Source organism: Wyeomyia smithii, chromosome 3 (assembly GCF_029784165.1).
Source record: "Wyeomyia smithii strain HCP4-BCI-WySm-NY-G18 chromosome 3, ASM2978416v1, whole genome shotgun sequence".
In the NCBI taxonomy this organism is placed as follows: domain Eukaryota; kingdom Metazoa; phylum Arthropoda; class Insecta; order Diptera; family Culicidae; genus Wyeomyia; species Wyeomyia smithii.
In genome coordinates, this window is record NC_073696.1 from 128,425,859 (window position 1) to 128,444,028 (window position 18,170).

The 18,170-nt window shown below is 37.1% G+C and overlaps 2 protein-coding genes and 1 long non-coding RNA gene across 4 annotated transcripts; all 3 read right to left on the reverse strand.

Moving 5' to 3' along the window:
- Window positions 1-48: 48 nt before the first annotated feature.
- LOC129726422 (PI-PLC X domain-containing protein 2) lies at window positions 49-8,604 on the reverse strand. Of its 2 annotated transcripts, none has more exons than XM_055683083.1 (3): window positions 8,349-8,604; window positions 5,519-5,860; window positions 49-5,192 (listed from the first exon to the last, which is right to left on the reverse strand). In XM_055683083.1, the coding sequence occupies exons 2-3, from the start codon at window positions 5,770-5,772 to the stop codon at window positions 4,460-4,462; spliced, it is 987 nt and encodes a 328-aa protein (XP_055539058.1). In that variant the 5' UTR covers window positions 5,773-5,860; window positions 8,349-8,604; the 3' UTR covers window positions 49-4,459. The 2 variants fall into 2 exon arrangements, with proteins under 2 accessions (XP_055539058.1, XP_055539057.1); XM_055683082.1 differs by having other exon boundaries at window positions 5,519-5,863.
- Window positions 5,884-8,330, reverse strand: LOC129726419 (myosin heavy chain, striated muscle). Its single transcript, XM_055683073.1, has one exon. It carries the CDS (start codon window positions 7,998-8,000, stop codon window positions 6,180-6,182), a length of 1,821 nt encoding a protein of 606 aa, XP_055539048.1. The 5' UTR covers window positions 8,001-8,330; the 3' UTR covers window positions 5,884-6,179.
- A 650-nt stretch (window positions 8,605-9,254) lies between the features above and the next one.
- On the reverse strand, window positions 9,255-10,964 carry LOC129731435 (uncharacterized). The gene is made up of 4 exons (XR_008729020.1): window positions 10,776-10,964; window positions 10,608-10,704; window positions 10,484-10,547; window positions 9,255-10,422 (listed from the first exon to the last, which is right to left on the reverse strand). It is a non-coding gene; the product is annotated as an uncharacterized LOC129731435 (long non-coding RNA).
- Window positions 10,965-18,170: the final 7,206 nt, after the last annotated feature.

Consider the following 18,170-nt stretch of genomic DNA (forward strand, 5'->3'; position numbering starts at 1 on the left):
GTTAATAGTTAGTGAAATTGATTTTCGGCAGTTTTAGCACAGGATAAACTCACAACATTCTACAATAAATTATATAATTCACCATTTAACATCGAATTTTATCACAAATTGCGTTTTTGTACGGTGCCAGTATAATTTCCCGATATTTTGAAAGATTTTACAAGTTTTTGCATGTATATTTGAGTATGATGTAAGCATTTCATTCCGAGTAAATTCGTATTTTTTCAGCACCTCTTTGGCGCACAAGATAATTCCATATTAAAAAATAAACACAGTATTAGTTGGACAAAAATTGCCAATATTAAATATGAATTTAAGTTTAGTTTCTGCTATTCCTGGAAATCCCCACAGTACGACTTTAAGCGTCCAAGGCTTCCAGGAGTTGGCTAACAAAATTCATAGGTTTTTAAAACAGACGATGGTTTCTATATGTATTTGTTCGTGCCAAAACTCCCGCCTCAGCTGGGCATTACTGTCATCCGTGAGTGACCAGCTGAGGCCCAAGCGACGCTGGTTTGCGCGCGCTTATTTTCAGCTTTGTTTTGGCTCGACAATGCTGCCGTCCAAGAGACAGTCTATAAAAGCGCTCTCTACAGCTGCGCTTGTGTTCAGTTCATTGTGGTTAGTCAATTTGCGTCCGGCGACAGCGCCGGCACGCTGCTCACTTGTAAATATTTTCCGTTTAGAATAAATGTACTTAGTATAGTGAACGTTAGTATTGTGTTGTCGTGTCGAAAGAACGCTCGTCCCTGGGTCGTAATTGCCCCACCCGTGATGCCAAAGGGCGAAATAGAACACAACGTAGGGCCGTGCGCGAACATATTTGGTGCCGTGACCAGGATCGCGCCAATTTGGCATCACCCGCGAGTGTTCGAGCGCCAATTTTTACTAACGGGACGTCACCCGCATCGAGCTAAACCTACACGGCTAAGTAAAGTGTTAGGCTAATGACATACTGAGGCGTCAAATGAAGCGAAGCAAAAAGCGTCGCAAAAGCGTCAGAGCTACTTCTTCGAACGTCTATATGAAACGCTCGAACCGGTCATACTGGAGCGGCAAAGACGCGTCGATAGAGGCGGCGAAACAGAACGAGTAGTGTTTTGACGCGCGTATATGTACGCGGTAATACCATATTCAGACTAAATCTTTTATCGCCAGGTGCTTTATATTTGCTTTGTTTTGGTTTGGTAATTGGAAAAAGCAAATAAATACATTTTCATTTAGAAAATGTTAAAATGTTTAGAAGAGGGTTGTGCAGTAAATCCATGTTCAGACTAAACCTGATATCGCCAGGTACTTAATATTTGCTTTATTTTGGTCTTAAATCTTAAAAAAGAAAAGAAGTAGGATAGAAAATACTATCGGGAAAAATTTTCAGGTCGTCGGGAAAATAGCACTGATATTATTGATTGATATTGTTGAGTTTTGATTTGAATGGCCAGAAATCTAGCATGCTAAACTTCTTTGGTCGCGAAAATGCAAGCCGCTGAGTAACTAGCTGTGCTCTTATTGGTTATTCAAATCCTAACAGATATTATAAACTAGTTGAACGTTGCTCGGGGTCAACGGGTTTAAAATTTAGGATAATTTCTTATTTTTTTTACTACGTCTGTAGCGCAACTCACTTCAGTAATATTATTTTATTTCATAAAAAAATCTCTGTTTACTAAAAACGTAATTTACCGTGCTTGAAGAAGCAAAAAAATCTTCATTGGACGAATTCATATTTCCTTTAAACAAAACCGCTATTGGAATCTAGGAATATGACAACACAACGCATTTGCGACGCTCGCTCCAGTATGTCATAGGAAGCTTCACCCAACGCTTCTGTTTATTCCGCTTCTCAAACGCTCAACGCTTCGCTTCATTTGAGGCCTAAGTATGTCAGTAGCCTTAATTTTTTACGTTTACGATTTATCCCTCACGCGTTGAATGTGAGCCGACAGTCGGTAGTCGGCAGGGAAACAAAGCCACCAATTTTGCCGTAACGCAATGGCAACAATAACAATCAAAAATGTGTGGTGAGTGGAAACAAAAGCTATTTGTACGTAGAAAATTGAGTGGATTTCGGACTACAAGGTTGTGTGAAAATCAAACGAACGAATTTTTCCAATTTGCAACCGATAACGTGAAAAGTAGTGTGAAACATCTTCGGACAATAATTCCCGTGCGCCACTCAGTGCGGGGACAGCGACGCACAAGCAGTAGAGATTTACCGTTACCGTGCCGTCCACTAGTTTCAAGGAATGCTGATCAACGGGACGAATCGACTTTCATCCGTTTCATCATGGGTAGCCACAAGTAAAAGGTGGCCAGGTGGTTCCAGTTACCGATGCCTCTAGGGGTAGCGCGTTTAGGTCAACCGCGGCGACCGAAAACTGCTGCCCCACAATCCTGCTTAGTTAAGTATTTATTCTTATCTGCAACAATGCAGTACGTTTACGCTGTGATAATTTTCAGTTCACGTCAGTTACCTGACTGTTTTCAACGGAGGTAAACCTCCACCCGGACCGCTGCGTCTACGAGTTTTCGGAGTCGGACCTCCGCCTGGACCTCTGCGTCATTATGTGTGTTTGGAGCCGTGCCTCCCCTTGGATCCATGCGTCCCCGCCTTGGAATGGTTAGCAGCCGTGCCTGCTTTCGATGGAGCTGTGTATTCATCCCGGACCCACGCGTCTGTACAAAGTGATGTTTATGGATTAGTGCCTCCATTAACGGACCTGTGCGTCCACGCTGTTTCGGAGCCCTGCCTCCACCCTTTCGGAGCGATGCCTCCAGGAGCCTAGCCTCCTTTGTGTAAATATTCGGAGTCGTACCTCCACCCTTCGGAGCCCTGCCTCCTCGTGTTGATATTCGGAGCCGTGCCCTCACCTGCCGGACCCCTTCATTCGGAAAACGTTGAAGCCCATGGGGTTTCAAGGTGCCAAAGGGCGAAATAGAACACAACGTAGGGCCGTGCGCGAACAGTATTCGATTTAATTTGATTGATGATAGTGATGTAGATTTCTTACGCTGATACCTGTTCATGGGCACTGGCAATCCCTATTATTTTGACTATGTTTATGTAATGTGCATAACAGTATTCCACGCGTTATAAAATAAGATGCTAGATAAACATTGCTACCGGTGTGTACTTCTGTCATAGTGGTAACATGTTTTTACCCACATAAAAACAAATACTGAAATGAGTAGTTTTTCACAGATTAAACTATGAAAAAACAAAGTATACAAGTTTAAAATAACCTAAAACGAGCGTGATTGGAAAAAGATTAAAACTAGTTATAAGTATTTAGCCCGATGATAAATATACTAAATTCTAAAGGCTATGTTAATGTTCCTTTGAACAAAAATTTTATACAAAATATACAATTATTAAGTGGAATGGAAAAACGCCTGAAGTTAGCACCAAAAATTTTTCCCTGGTCTCTATAATTATTATTCGAAAAACATTGTACCACTTTGAACATTCAGAATTATAGTAGTTCTTTGAAATTCAGAATAAGAGCATTTACGAAATCGTAAATCCGCAATATTCTCACAAAATTCTTATTATAATGAGAAAAATAACTTTATCATTTAATGATAAACCGTTGAGAGAAATTTTAGTTTTAAAATATAACAGTTTCAGCTCATTTTCAGTGGCTGGGATTTGGTTAGTAATAAAAATTAATCCAATTGAAAAGTTTCAAACAGGAAATCCTGAAAGAAGTGTCCAATAATGCAGCTGAAGTTTCTACCAAGCACGTTAACTAGGCTAACTTTTAAGTAGCTCGCTCAGGGAACGCGCAGTGATCCTCACTAAAAGCATAAGATATTTCGTGACCCTTAATTTGCATGTACTTTACTAGACTTTAAGTAAATAAATTACAAGAAAAAGAGGAAGAGAAAAAAAAATGAAAAAACAAGAGAGAATAAATTTTACTTTAATTGAACAGCATTCTAGTTATACGATTTTATGCATCAGCGAAAACAATTGCCAATTTTTAAAAAATTTGGAATGATTAGGGTGTCAGTTGAACAATTTTGCATGGAATTTTAATATAACTATTACTGTTATGTTGTTGATCATATCTATATCTTCGCATGCAGCGATAAATTCATTATTTCATATTTGATCGTCTTACCGTTTAAGTATTATTATATACGGCTTGGAATTAAATTTTTCCTAATAACAAATTATCTTTTCATTGTGACTATAACCAGCCTACTTCTTAGGCTGTGCGTTAAGCCGTTTGAGTAGTTGAAGGTTTATGATAGATTTAGTCTAGGTAAAACTGAGATCAGACACAATGTTGATACCATCACAGAAAATTCACACTTGATTCTAAGCCTACACACTGAAAATATTTTTTTTCTATCTACATCTGTTTTGCGCTGAACTGCATAATTTATAACTTTTTCGTTAAGAAGACTTCAGAATTACTATGATTGTCCACGACATGTTATTTTCTTGAAGAATTTAATTACTTTTTCGCGACGGAGAACTTTGTGCACTATTATTTTGATCAAGAATTTTTTTGTTTAGACCTACGACAATTTTGCAAAAATGACTATCTTGGATGTCAACAAAATCGGCCAAAAATACATTAGACTTAGGTTTTTCATCAGTACCAAATATCCCTGGCGTTTGTAGTTTAATCCAATCGGTAAGTTTCTTATCGACTTCTTTCGCACAGGTTTTTCGAAGCGATGAAAAAAAGCGCGGAACAATATAACGAACTGTTGGCGTGAGCACGCATTGCGAAACATAACCAGTATCCGGACTGCGTTGTGCTATAGATTCGTCAAGATACTGACGGAGCTTCTTAACTTTTATTTCATTAGGCCAGGGCGTTGGCCAATCTTGACTCAGCCAGAAACGATCATTCACGCACGCATCACTTCTGTACACGATTAGCACCTGTTTACCATTGCCAGTAGCAGATTCAAGAGTACAATCCTTTAACTGACTGACATTTCGCGAGTATATTTTCTTGTCAAATATCCGGTTCAATTCAGCGGAGAGCATGCAATGATCCGTTGGGTTAAACAGATAAAAATGTTGACAATCGAGTATGACAAATTCTCGCGGATGAGTACGAAGAAAATCCTTTAGTTGTTCGAGTGATTCAGTGATTTCCTCACAAAATAATCCATGTACAAAGTAGAATTTATTCTCGGGCCTTTTCATGCAAATCCTCAGATCGAAATATCTAAACACAAATAGTATCACATTTTAAAAATGCAAGAGAATAAAGAAAATAATTTTAGGAATGCCGAAAGATATCCGGACTACTTCGTGATAAGGGCGAATCCTTGCTTGTTTTCCTATCTAGTTTCGCCCTAATCACGAAGTAGTCCGGATATATGTTTAAATTTATTGTGATACAGCTAGAGAGTTTTTTCGTGCTTTATTAAAAAATGTCATAGTGGAGTGGAATTCTTACAAGCTCTCTCAGCCGATATTTAAACATGCGAGAAATGTATGAGGTCAGCAACATTATATAACATAGGTACTTGAATAGTTTCTGTTACCTACCTTATGCCACTTTTTAGTTGGTCTATTACGTCCAACCGTTGTGTAACAGCCCAACGTTTAACTATGCAGGGTATGAATTTGTTTAGTGTTGCTACAATCGGCTCTGCGTCAGGAGCAATAGGTGCATTGCTTTTGATTCCGTACGACATAGCATCATGTGAGCCAGGAATCGCGAGATTAATGATCGGAATCATTTTCAGCTCTTGCGGTAAGTTTCCCATCCAATTTTCTAGATCGTCGTTAAAATCCATCATTGAAACAATTAAAGGTGACGACTTCAATTCTTTTGTTATGTCTGTTGATCCGGGTATAAATGTTGTAACTCTGTCGTTAATTATCGGTCTGCTGGGATAAAATAAATGGTATTGTTAAAGAATATTTAGTTTCTTCGCGTAATATAAGTTATTTATTTGTATCAATTAACAAATTTTATTTATTTGCATCAACATTGAAGTTTCAAATTGGTTCGATTGAAACTATTAGCATAGCGATCGGACGTTACATAAAACTATCTGTTGATGTTATATATACAATATAAAATGTTCATATAAAGTTAGCTTTTTTTTCAGTCCATAAAAAGGAAACATATAATAAAATCGTAAAACCTGGTATTGAAAAAAAGTTTTGTGTATCGAAATGATTTATTGTTAATTACAACACATCAAGAAATTAATCCACGCTGTTCATTTCTCAAAAATGTGAGCTGGTTTCGCAATGATTGTATATGCATCTGTGCGTCATCAAAACTGGCCGAAAGAACTGCTATTTGATTCTGCATTTCGCGTAATGCATCTTCACGATTGTTTATTGTTACGGCAGCTGCCGCCCGACATTGAACAAGCTCGACCTCCAACTCATGTTGTTTAAGTTGTGCTGTCTTCTTATCTTTTTGTGAACGTTCGTTGGCTCTAGCAATGATGTTCGCAGTTTCAACACGTATTTCATCAATTTCTTTGAGCGCCATGTTCAGACTATCTTCTAGATTGGACTTTCCTTTTTCAGCCTCATCCAGCAATTCTGAAACCTGTTTAAACTCGACCTTTAGAAGATCGTGAGCCCTTTCTAGTTCTGCATTTTGGGAAGCGTGAGCATTGTGTAGACGATGTTCAAGATTTTTAATCTCCTTAGCAGATTTTTTGAGTTCGTGTAGAAGTTTCTCGTTAGATTGCCTTAATTGTTTTACCTTTTGCTTTTCAGATTCTAAAAGATTAGGAAAAGGTGCAAGTTGGCGGAGTTTGTCTTGAAATTTTGTTTTGATTCGCTGAACTTCAATATTGATTTGATCTTCTATTTTACTATTCTTAATATTTATTTGTTCCATTTGGAGTATTTGTTCTTCGACTTTTTGCTGTGCTTTTAAATATTTGTTGCGATATTCATCCAACTGTTCTCCTTGTTCTTTCATCAAAATCTTAAACTCTTCTTGAACATCTAACAACTCTGAGCACCGATTTCTGAGCAGTTCGAGTTCTGTTTTTTCTGAACTAGAATCCTGACAAGAGCATGCTTTAGCAAGGCGGTCAGTTAATTTTTTACACTCATCGGATTTTTGTGTGTAGCTTTTAAGTAAACTGTTGTATTGGTCATCTTGTCTAGGCAAATGGTTTTTTTGTTCACAGTTGTTCGGCGCAAGAAATGTACTGCATGTTATCGATTTTGAAAAATTTTCTGTTAAATTGGCACCTAACTCTGAACGTAATATGCTTAGTGCAGCACCCATTTGGTTCAAGTTACGTTCTAAAGCATCAGTATTGTCTTTGTAAAAACGCAGTCTGTGCATCATATCTGCTTCGCAAAAATGACTCTGCTTTGGTGTTTTTTGAAGAATAACTTCATTATCACGTCTGACCTTCAACACATCTGAAGTAAGAGCATCAACCCGGTTTTGTAAAATTTCTATTACTCTGTCTCGATTCATTAGCTCTTTTTGCATTCTTTCGCTAACGCCTGCATGAGCTTTCGTTTCGTCAATTTGGATCTTTGAGCTTAGAGATGAAATATTTAAATCATAGGAAAATCGGTTTTCTTGAGTAGATACATTCCCCAACATCCATGGATTGCGACATACGTCGTCTGAAGGATCGCTGCACAGTGGGATTGGTTTCCAGACCTGTCCTTTGTTCATCTTTTGTTCCTCTATTTTTATGCTATTCAACACATTTTTGAGCAACTCCTTCTCTTTTTCCAGCCTGCTACGCAGAAAAGCAAGTTCCTCTTGGTCGGATATTGATTTCGGCGATAACGACGCCAAAGCCTGTATTTTCCGTTTCAGTTCTGCAATGAAATTATTCTGCTTAGCTAATTGCTGTCTCATTTTCAAGATTCGCCGATTTTCTCCTGATCCAAAATTATGAACTGGTGTGGTATTTGCCGCTTCTGAACTCTCTGTTAGGTCTGCGGCCATGTTCGGAACATCTCGAATGAGGTTATCCATCAAGTCTAAAATGTTTTCTACGGACGATGAGCGATTTTGGTTATTCATTTTCCTTAGCAAATTTTGGTAAGTCTATCTGATTTGATGAACGAAAAAATTTTGCAATTCAGAGCTTGCTACAATTTTATGTTTTTATTGAGTGATCAATTATGCTGGTTTTTTCGTAAATTTTAGTTGTTCAATATTGCAGAAAGCACTTACAAACAAAAGCTAGAGAGTCTTGTTGCTAAGAAACCTACATCCAGGAATAAACGCATTAGATTTATTATTACACAGAAATGTACTGATGCACGGCTTAGACATCCGTCCTAAAATTCATCTCTCGAACATACTATTCATATCGACTTCACGATGTCAGTAATATTACAATCAAAGACTAAAAATGATTATACTTACTTTTACCACTCCGAATTCGCAACTTTATTCACAACAAAACGAACGATTTAGTACACAACTAGATTGGAAATGATTTTGCTTGTGCAGATGTGCATCAATAAATGCTGAGACTGACTTTTCACGAAATACTTTTACATTAGTGGCTTGAATTTACAAAGAGAGCTTATGTGGGGACTAAAATTATATCACAATGATTGAATTTTAGGAACAGAACAGCACAAAAGCGAATATTTCTGCAATACGCATGAATCTGTCAAATATGTTTTGACAAATTCTGACGTTCAACGAGGTTCAACCAGGGTTGCCAGGTCATTTTTCCAAATGTCTTCACGTATCAAGAAAAAATGTCTTCACATGTCTACCCAAGGATGGCTCATTGAAACTGATCAAAGGCTGGAATAACAGGCAAATCAGGCAAATCGAAAACTGTCGAGCCCGTCATGTCTTCACATATTTTTCAATGTCTTCCATTTGTCTTCACTAACAAGGATGTCTTCTCCGCAGGGTAAATGTCTTCGTTTTGAAGAATTTGAAATTTGGCATTGCTGGGTTCAACGTTGAACTTTCTCGGATGAAAGCTTTTTCAAAAGAACGTAGGCAGATATTACCGTTCCAGCTGAAAATCTGTCTTAATTTCAATGGGATTTCTTGATGGTTGTACTAAAATCACAGAAAACAGACTAAAGCCTGTATTACACGCTTTGACCAATGGTCAAATTTATTTGACATCATGATTGTTGTTTGCCCCATGTAAAAATTGGAGAGTGGCAAACAATTATCTCTGACCAAATTTTTATCTGTCAAAAAGTGGCAAATATTTGACGCTTGGTTGAAGATTGTATTAGAGCCTTAACAGGCGACGAACAAACAGTCTGAAGAAAGTGTGTAAAATTTTGCATGTGTGCTACGAAATATGCTCCGAATGAAATCTCTCGTCATGCTAAATGGTGTTGCAGATTCAAAAAGTAATTTTGAAGCAGTCGGTTTTTATGATCAGCTCAAACTAGAAACATTTAATTATTTGTTAGTTATCAACTCATTTTCTTGTTTTCATGTGCTTACAAAGTAGTTTCTTTTTTCCAACCTCGTGCAAACAGCTACCGACCTTACCATACGTTTCCAGATGCCGCCCATGTGCGGCGTTCCGGGTGGATTGAAGTTCCACTTTGTTGTGGGGCTTATGCACGCTTCAGCACAGTCGTTGTTTATCTGCTTCAGAATCCCCTTACTTACTTCTTTGAAATTCGTCCCGTTATCCTAAAAGAACTCCTCTGGACACCCACGCCTACAGATGAACCGTTTGATTGCCATCAAGCACGATTGCGACGATAGAGAATGCGCAATTTCCAAATGAACCGCTCTGATGCTCATACAGGTAAACAGGACTATCCACTTTTTCACGCGTCTCCTGCCGACGTGGAGACTGAAACCGGAAAATGCAATCCTAGCTCTCGAGCGTTCTCATCCATAATATTTACTTCCTCTTCATACTCGTCACGAATACACTTCATTCGCCGGAGCTAATTTGCTTTGTCCGCTAGAGCACGACTCAGCATCTTTTTCTCTCGATCCAATTCCTGCTCTTTTAATTCCTGTTCCTGCTGCATCTGTTTTTCCTTCAGCTCCAATTCAAACTGCATTTCCCTTTCCTTCACGATCCTCTACATGTCCAATTCCTCCAATCTCTTCTTATACTCCTCTTCTATAGCCTTTAACTACTGTTCCAGTGTAGGAACCGTATCTGACTTCTTTTTCTAGGTATCTGCTTTTTTCTGATACTTTTTGGCCGCCTCTTGGTAAGCGGTCGCCTTGCAGAACCACCGTTTTTCCTTCTAACGGGTTCCGTCACATTCACACATCGATAGTGAAACCAGTCATAACACGAATCGCATCCTATCCTTGGCTCATTCTCCGTTGAGGTATTTTTACAAGCCGCACAGGCCGTAAGCGTAAAATCCAGTTCCTCCTGATTAGAGTGATTTGAGGTTAGATCCGTCTGACTCATTACTTTTTTGAGTTTGTTGCGGATGCAGAAAGTAATTTTGAAACAGTCGGTTTTTATGATCAGCTCAAACTAGAAATATTAAATTATTTATTAGTTTTTAACTCATTTTCTTCAGTTTCCATGTGCTTACAAAGTAGTTTCTTTTTTCCAATCTCGTGCTCACACCTACTTTTCCCTCTTTTTGTTTCTCCGCGCTTAAATGTATAATTTCCTTATTAACTTCACTACGTTTCATTTATTTATTTCTTACTTACGCCTTTTCAACGGTATTTTCCTCCTTCTTTATTAACCTATTTGATTTGTGTATAAATCTTTATAATTTCGCCGTATCATCCGTTGAGATCAGTATGCCTACGTAAACAATCTTAATAGTATCACTTTTCTCTTTGTTTAGTTTCAACTTATCTGTTAAATTTACTTACAGTAAATAGACCAACTTTTTATTCGTACAAGCTCACTTCAGCTGCGTCAATTTACGGAATTACGACCGTTAATTCTAACAGATTTGACTTTGATAAACTGGTTTATAATACACGCTCAATCTCATGTTTTTTCAATTATTCTTCTAGCCTAGGACCTTCCATCTATAGTCACTGTATACTTTACTAGTCTGGCGGACTGGATTTCGGGAACCAGTGTGAACTGTCAAAACGGGAACCAGTCGATAGTGCGTCGACTTTCGCATTTGAAGTATTGTAATCGTGCCGTAAAAAGATACAGAATAAATTAGACTCAATAATTGGACTTTTTGTGACAATTGCTATTTTTTGAGAAGTTATTGTAATGAATTAATGATATCACAATAATGTTAAATTTATACATGTGAGAAAATCACAAGGAATATTTTCTTTCGTCGCATCAATAACGTGCTCTTTTTATAATTAACTGTTTATTGATAACATTATACTGCCACAGATTTGCTGTCCTGTCGCTTTTCACGCTGTACTATTGTACGGGTAATGCTCAATCGAAACAAAATGATTTTTTTTTATAATTTTCTCTTTCAACGAATAAATGAATTATCAGGTAACTCGCAAAATTTTAGCCAATTTAGCTATCCCTTTAATCTCCGCATTCTTTGGAAACCGGAGTAAACTTGTTTGTTTCTTTGTCCTTCGTCAACTGCTGTTCCATTTCTTATAAACGCACTTCATTTTCACACCAAATGTTTACTTTCAAGAAGTCATATGCAACATGAATTATATCCAGTGGTGTCAGGATTTTAATGTGAAAAAGTGGGTTGCCAGTTGCATGGTTCCTTACTCCGCCAGACTAGTAAAATACAGTGACTATACTTCTACCTATCTTCTCTACGATTAATTGTCAAATCTGACAAGCTACCCATTCCTGCTACACATTCGCCTACACATTTCGGCGACCCAGTTGATTAGACCGATATCACCAGTCGAGGTTAGCCCAGCGGTGTTGACAAATGGTAAAGTAGAGTGTGATGTCGCTACCGTAGCTAAACAACCTGCTTGTTCATCAGTGTATGTACTTTTCACTCCCTTTGGTACTGACGTTGAAATATATTTGCTATGCCGTTCGCCGTGGAGACGGTAGTGACATCACATTTTACTTTCCCATTCAGCATGACGAGGGGTGAAATTCGGAGGATATATTTTGGCGCACACAAACTATTTTACACACTTTTTATCGTTTGCTTGTTAGTCTGTTCTTTGTGCTTAAATCACTTACCGTCGTTAAATTTAAGTAGATCTGCTGTTTAAATTAAAAAAAGTGGAATATGATTTCTTCACATTTCCTATCAAATAAAAAAATAATACACATACACCTGAAACTGAAATACCCAATAGACCATTTCTCGCGTAATTTTTCGAATCGACCAATCTAATAGCGAATTTCTTCATTCCACCAGCGCACCTCGTTTTGACCTGGAAGCGCACTAACTGCTGTCAAAACCCTTCTTCATTCGCTCGACTATGACCCAGTTTTGACCTGCCGTGCTGCCCGAAGCGCACTGTTAAATTTGTCAGCTCCAACCCACCACCGCACGTGCTATGTTCGTAAACAATTATTTGGCATCTCTTTCTTACTTGCGTCTTAAATGGCGATGACGTTTCATTATTCCTCGACAGTTTTGCCCGCACACAGTGGAATAAAGAAATTTGCTATAACACTTGCATCGAACTGAGAAAATCAACTATGAAAGTTTTCACTAAACATTTTGAATCCTATTTTGAAACGAAATGTAGGGGCGAGAAAAAAAATAACTACACTTTACGAAAACAACTTGTTTTTATAGAGATAAGTGACTTTTCACACGCAGACTAGTGAACGTGTAAACCCGTGTAGAGTTACTTTTGTTTCCTCCAAACTGTAAATCATCGCAGCTCGTTGCTTCGACTTTTCATTACTTTTTACCATTTTTGGTCGATTATGTTTAGCAACTTCTTCCGATTCATGATCACGGAGGAAAAAATTATTCAGAAACGAGTTTAGAATTTGTAATAAGTGCTCCACTGATTGTTTGTCCAGCTGCTAAAAGCATAGCATTGCAAACAAAACAGCTATTTGTAAATATTTTCCTCAACTAGTGGCACTAACACATTCGCACGTAAAAAGGTCTATTACCGCTTCTCACAAACAGAGCTGCCAGATTTTATTTTAAAAAATCTGTATGCACCCGTAAATCTGTATTTTTCTGTATTTTGTTCGTGTGCCTACAAGTGCTTGTTTGGAGTAACTGGGCTTGGAATCCGACCTTAAACCTTGCCTGTAACCGTAAAAAGGTTGGGTAAAATTTTTGAAAAGAAACTCAGGTCTATAACCTCGTTTTTTCCAATGAAAGTAATCGAATCAGGTATTTTTGTTCCAAGGTTTTCCCGCTTAATGTTGGACGTCCACCAAATGTTGGACGTCCAGAAGAAATAATAAAGGCAATTTCTCGCTTAGCTAAATGCTTGTTAATGAAGAAATAAAAAAGGCAATTTCTGGCTTAGGTAAATGCTGGACGTCCAGCAGAAGTCGAACAGAAATAGAAAAGGGCAAAAGAAGAGCGTTGGTCTGGTTGTCGTCAACGCAAATACAATATAAATACAATCAGCCGCAAATATTCCACGTTGGGCGAAGAAACAGATTTTAAAGCCTGCTCGCTTCAATACTTATTCTCATTTCTAACTGTCAGACTGCTTATGAAAACCGAGAAAACAAACAAAAATATTGCACTCTTTTTCTCTCATATAAACAATCCACGAGACAGTTGCGATCAGCTGATTGCAGTTTATTTTCAACTTTTGACATCCTGAGGTATGTTCGAGAGATCGCAACTTGGATACAATCCGGATCGAGAAGCGTTAAAAACAAACGTTGTCCGATCAGTTGCTCTAGTATTGAAGTGGCAATCAGATTTTTTTCCTCGACATTAAAAGATTCCGTGTTCACTAGGTGGGGTTTTGCAAATTCAAAAACAACAACAACAACATACGTACAAGCAGATAAATATTAGTAAATAATGAGTATGTGTGTCCAATCACAAATGGTGACTTCTCAACACTGTTAGAAATTTGTAATTTTAATTGTTAGGATTTGTTTGCTTTCGCAATTAGGACTTATCATTCGTAGGGATTTAAACCTACTTGTCAGAAAAGGGGAAGTAAACTTACAACTAACTTAATTGCTAACTTATTGGCTATAAAGAGAGCTTATCGTAGCAATTGAGGATTGCAACGATTTTTGTCGAAAATTGTTAATAATTTTATTTGACATAGCTTCTAATGGTTCAACACCAGTAAGTCTATGTAATTCGAGTGTACCAAACCAAGGAGGACGCTTCAAAATCATTTTCAGAATTTTATTCTGAATCCTTTGGAGCGTTTTCTTCCTTGTTGAACAGCAACTTGACCAGATCGGTACAGCATAAAGCATTGCTGGTCTAAAAATTTGTTTGTAAATCAAAAGTTTGTTCTTTAAACAAAGTTTAGAATTCCTGTTAATGAGAGGATATAAACATCTCGTATATTTGATGCACTTGGCTTGTATACTCTCAATGTGCTCTTTGAAAATAAGTTTTTTATCATAAATTAGTCCCAAGTACTTAACCTTGTCGGACCAACTTAAAATAACCCCATTCATCTTGACAACGTGATTATTGTTTGGCTTGAGGAAAGAAGCCCTAGGCTTATGCGGAAAAATTATCATTTGAGTTTTAGAAGCATTGGGAGAGATTTTCCACTTTTGCAAGTAGGAAGAAAAAATATCTAAACTTTTCTGCAATCGACTGCATATGACACGAAGACTTTTTCCTTTTACGGAAATGCTTGTGTCATCGCAGAACAATGACTTTGTGCATCCTGGAGGCAAATCAGGAAGATCTGAAGTGAATATGTTGTACATGACTGGACCCAAGACTGAACCTTGAGGCACACCTGCTCTGACAGGAAATCTATTAGATTTTGAATTCTGATAGACAACCTGCAGAGTTCGATCAGTAAGATAATTTTTTAAAATTTTGATTAGGAAAATTGGAAAATTAAAAGTTTGCAATTTCGCAATCAAACCTTTATGCCAAACACTGTCGAATGCTTTTTCTATGTCTAAAAGAGCAGCTCCAGTGGAATAACCTTCAGATTTGTTAGCTCGTATCATATTAGTAACTCTGAGCAATTGATGAGTTGTGGAATGCCCATGGCGAAATCCAAACTGTTCATTTGCAAAAATTGAATTTTCGTTGATGTGTGACATCATTCTGTTAAGAATAACTCTCTCAAACAGTTTACTTATTGAAGTAAGCAAACTGATTGGTCGATAACTTGAAACTTCAGCTGGGTTCTTATCCGGTTTTAAAATAGGAGTAATTTTTGCATTTTTCCATAATTTGGGAAAATATGCAATTTTGAAGCAGCAATTGAAAATTTTCACTAAAAAATCCATTGTGCTCTCAGGGAGATGTTTGATTAGTATATTAAAGATTCCATCGTCACCAGGTGCTTTCATATTTTTGAAATTTTTAATAATTGATTTAATCTCATTCAAGTTAGTTTCAATTATTTCTGCAGGTAAAAAATTCTGGGAAGAAATTAAATCAAATTGACGTGTGACTTCATTTTCAATTGGACTCACAAAATTCAAATTTGAGTTATGAACACTCTCAAACTGCTGAGCAAGTCTTTGAGCCTTTTGTTCATTGGATACAAGAAAACGTTCACCATCTTTTAAAACTGGAATAGGCTTTGAAGGTTTCTTAAGAATCTTCGACAGCTTCCAAAATGGTTTTGAATATGGTTTCAATTTTTCAACTTTAGTCTCAAAATTTTGATTTCTCAGAAGAGTAAATCTATGTTTAATCTCTTTCTGTAAATCTTTATAAATAGTTTTAAAAACAGGGTCACGAGAACGTTGATATTGACGTCTGCGGACATTTTTCAAACGAATTAGAAGTTGAAGATTTTCGTCAATTATTGGTGAATCAAATTTCACTTGAGCCTTTGGAACAGAATAATTCCTGGCATCAACAATTGCACATTTTAATGCTTCCAAAGCGGAATCAATATTCACTTCGTTTTGCAAATCAAGCTCATTATTGAAATTTCTCTCAATATAATTTTTGTATCTTTCCCAATTAGCTTTGTTATAATTAAAAACAGAGCTCATAGGGTTTAAAACTGATTCATATGATAAAGAAAAAGTTATTGGAAGATGGTCAGAATCAAAGTCAGCATGTGTGGTCAAATCACTACATACATGACTTTGATCTGTCAGCACCAAATCAATTGTTGAAGGGTTTCTTACAGAAGAAAAGCATGTAGGACTATTCGGAGACAAAATAGAATAGTACCCTGAAGAACAATCATTGAATAAAATTTTGCCATTGGAATTACTTTGAGAATTATTCCATGAACGATGTTTAGCGTTAGAATCGCCGATTATGAAAAATTTCGAACGATTTCTGGTGAGTTTTTGTAAATCACCTTTAAAATCATTTTTGAGCTCGCGTGTGCATTGAAATGGTAAATATGCTGCGGCAATAAATAAAATCCCAAGTTCAGTTTGAACTTCAATTCCCAAAGTTTCAATAACTTTCGTCTCAAGATGGGGAAGAGCACGATGTTTGATTCGGCGATGAATAACAATTGCAACTCCACCGCCGGAACCCTGAATCCTATCATATCTATGAACCACGTAATTGGGATCATATTTTAATTTTATGTTAGGTTTCAAAAATGTTTCAGTAATAATTGCAATATGCACATTATTTACTGTTAAAAAATTAAAAAGCTCATTCCCATTGGCCTTCAATGAGCGAGCATTCCAATTTAATATTTTAATTGTTTTATTTAAAATCATTGCTAAATTTTAAATTAGAAACAATTTTAATAGTAAGATTTGTGCCTATTTGAATGGCTTCAAACATTGATTTTGCCTGCAACATGGCGTTCATAAGATCGAACATTGCCTGTTGCAAAAAAGAAAGTTTACCTGCCGTAATAGGCCCCAGGCAGTTGACATTAGAAAAAATATTTTCGGCAGCAATATTAGCTGGAGTAATAGGTGTACAATTATTTTCTAGCGTGTTTTGCTTACCCATATTAACGGTCATTTTCGAACTACCAACACTAGGCGGTATAATGTTCGAACTACCTGTAACCTGTGCATAAGTTAAACGGGTATGCAAAGGAGTAGGTAAACTATGCGTCACTGGTACGCTTGGAGAATTTTGTTTTGAAGTTGGTTTTAATTGAGAAATTGAATTTTGTTTACCTTGCCTTGCCTTAACAATTGCTAAACGGACTGGGCATTGATAAAAATTTGACATATGGTTGCCGTTACAATTCGCACAGCGAAAATTTTTACTCTCTTTCACAGGACATGTGTCCTTTTTTGTGAGAAGAGTCTCCACAATTAAGACATTTTTGGTCCATGTTACAGAATTTGGAACCATGGCCATAACGTTGGCAAGTACGGCATTGGGTGATATGCTTTTCACCTCCGCCATACTGCCTATAAGTTTCCCACTTTACACGCACATTATACAAAGCATGTGCTTTTTCAAAAAATTTTAAGTTGTTAACCTCATTGCGGTTAAAATGAATTAAATAATTAACAAGGGAAATTCCAGTTCTCTGACTGTTTTCGCCTCGTGATTTTTGTTTCATTAGAATTACTTGGGTAGGGGCTATGCCAAGTAATTCTGTTAAAGTAAGTTTGATCTCATCAACGGTTTGATCGTTGGTGAGACCTTTCAAGACAACCTTGAACGGCTTGGCGTTCTTGGTGTCATATGTAAAAAATTTGTACATCTTGTCAGTTAAATACTGAACAAGACGATCACGACCCTTTACTGAGTCGGCTAATAAGCGGCATTCACCTCTACGGCCAATTTGATAGGTAACTTTAATGTCAGAAACAAACGTTGAAAGTTCCTTTTTGAATATATTAAATTCAGAAGAAATAGTTACCACAATAGGTGGAACTTTCTCCTTTTTTAAAGATTTTATATTTTGTATAGTTTCATTATTGGTAACTTCCATTTCACCAGCTTCTTGCTCAGGCAAAATATCAAAAGGATTGTCACTACAGACACTCGAAGTGTCAGAAAGAGATGCCTCTCTTTTCCTCCCCGCAGCGATGCGAGGTTTCTTTTTCCGTCCAGCCATTTCAGGTGATACGAAAAAAGTTAAAACAAATGTTAAATTCAAAAGTAGGTAGTCTTGAGAAAGACTGATGGGAAATAACTTTCAGGTAGTCTTTAAAAGACACACTGACAAAACACAAACTTTGAAGCTATAGGCAGTCAAAGACCAGTCCACAAGCAACCGAAAAAACGTCTGATCTGTAGGACAGTTCAAGACGCACTG

What these genes read in the sequence shown, in the direction of transcription:
- LOC129726422 (XM_055683083.1), bottom strand. Translation starts at nt 5,772, where the DNA reads ATGATGGATTTTAACGACGATCTAGAAAATTGGATGGGAAACTTACCG. An exon ending in CAACTAAAAAGTGGCATAAG is followed by an intron (nt 5,193 to 5,518) that starts GTAGGTAACAGA and finishes ATTTGTGTTTAG; the next exon opens with ATATTTCGATCTGAGGATTT.
- LOC129726419 (XM_055683073.1), bottom strand. Translation starts at nt 8,000, where the DNA reads ATGAATAACCAAAATCGCTCATCGTCCGTAGAAAACATTTTAGACTTG.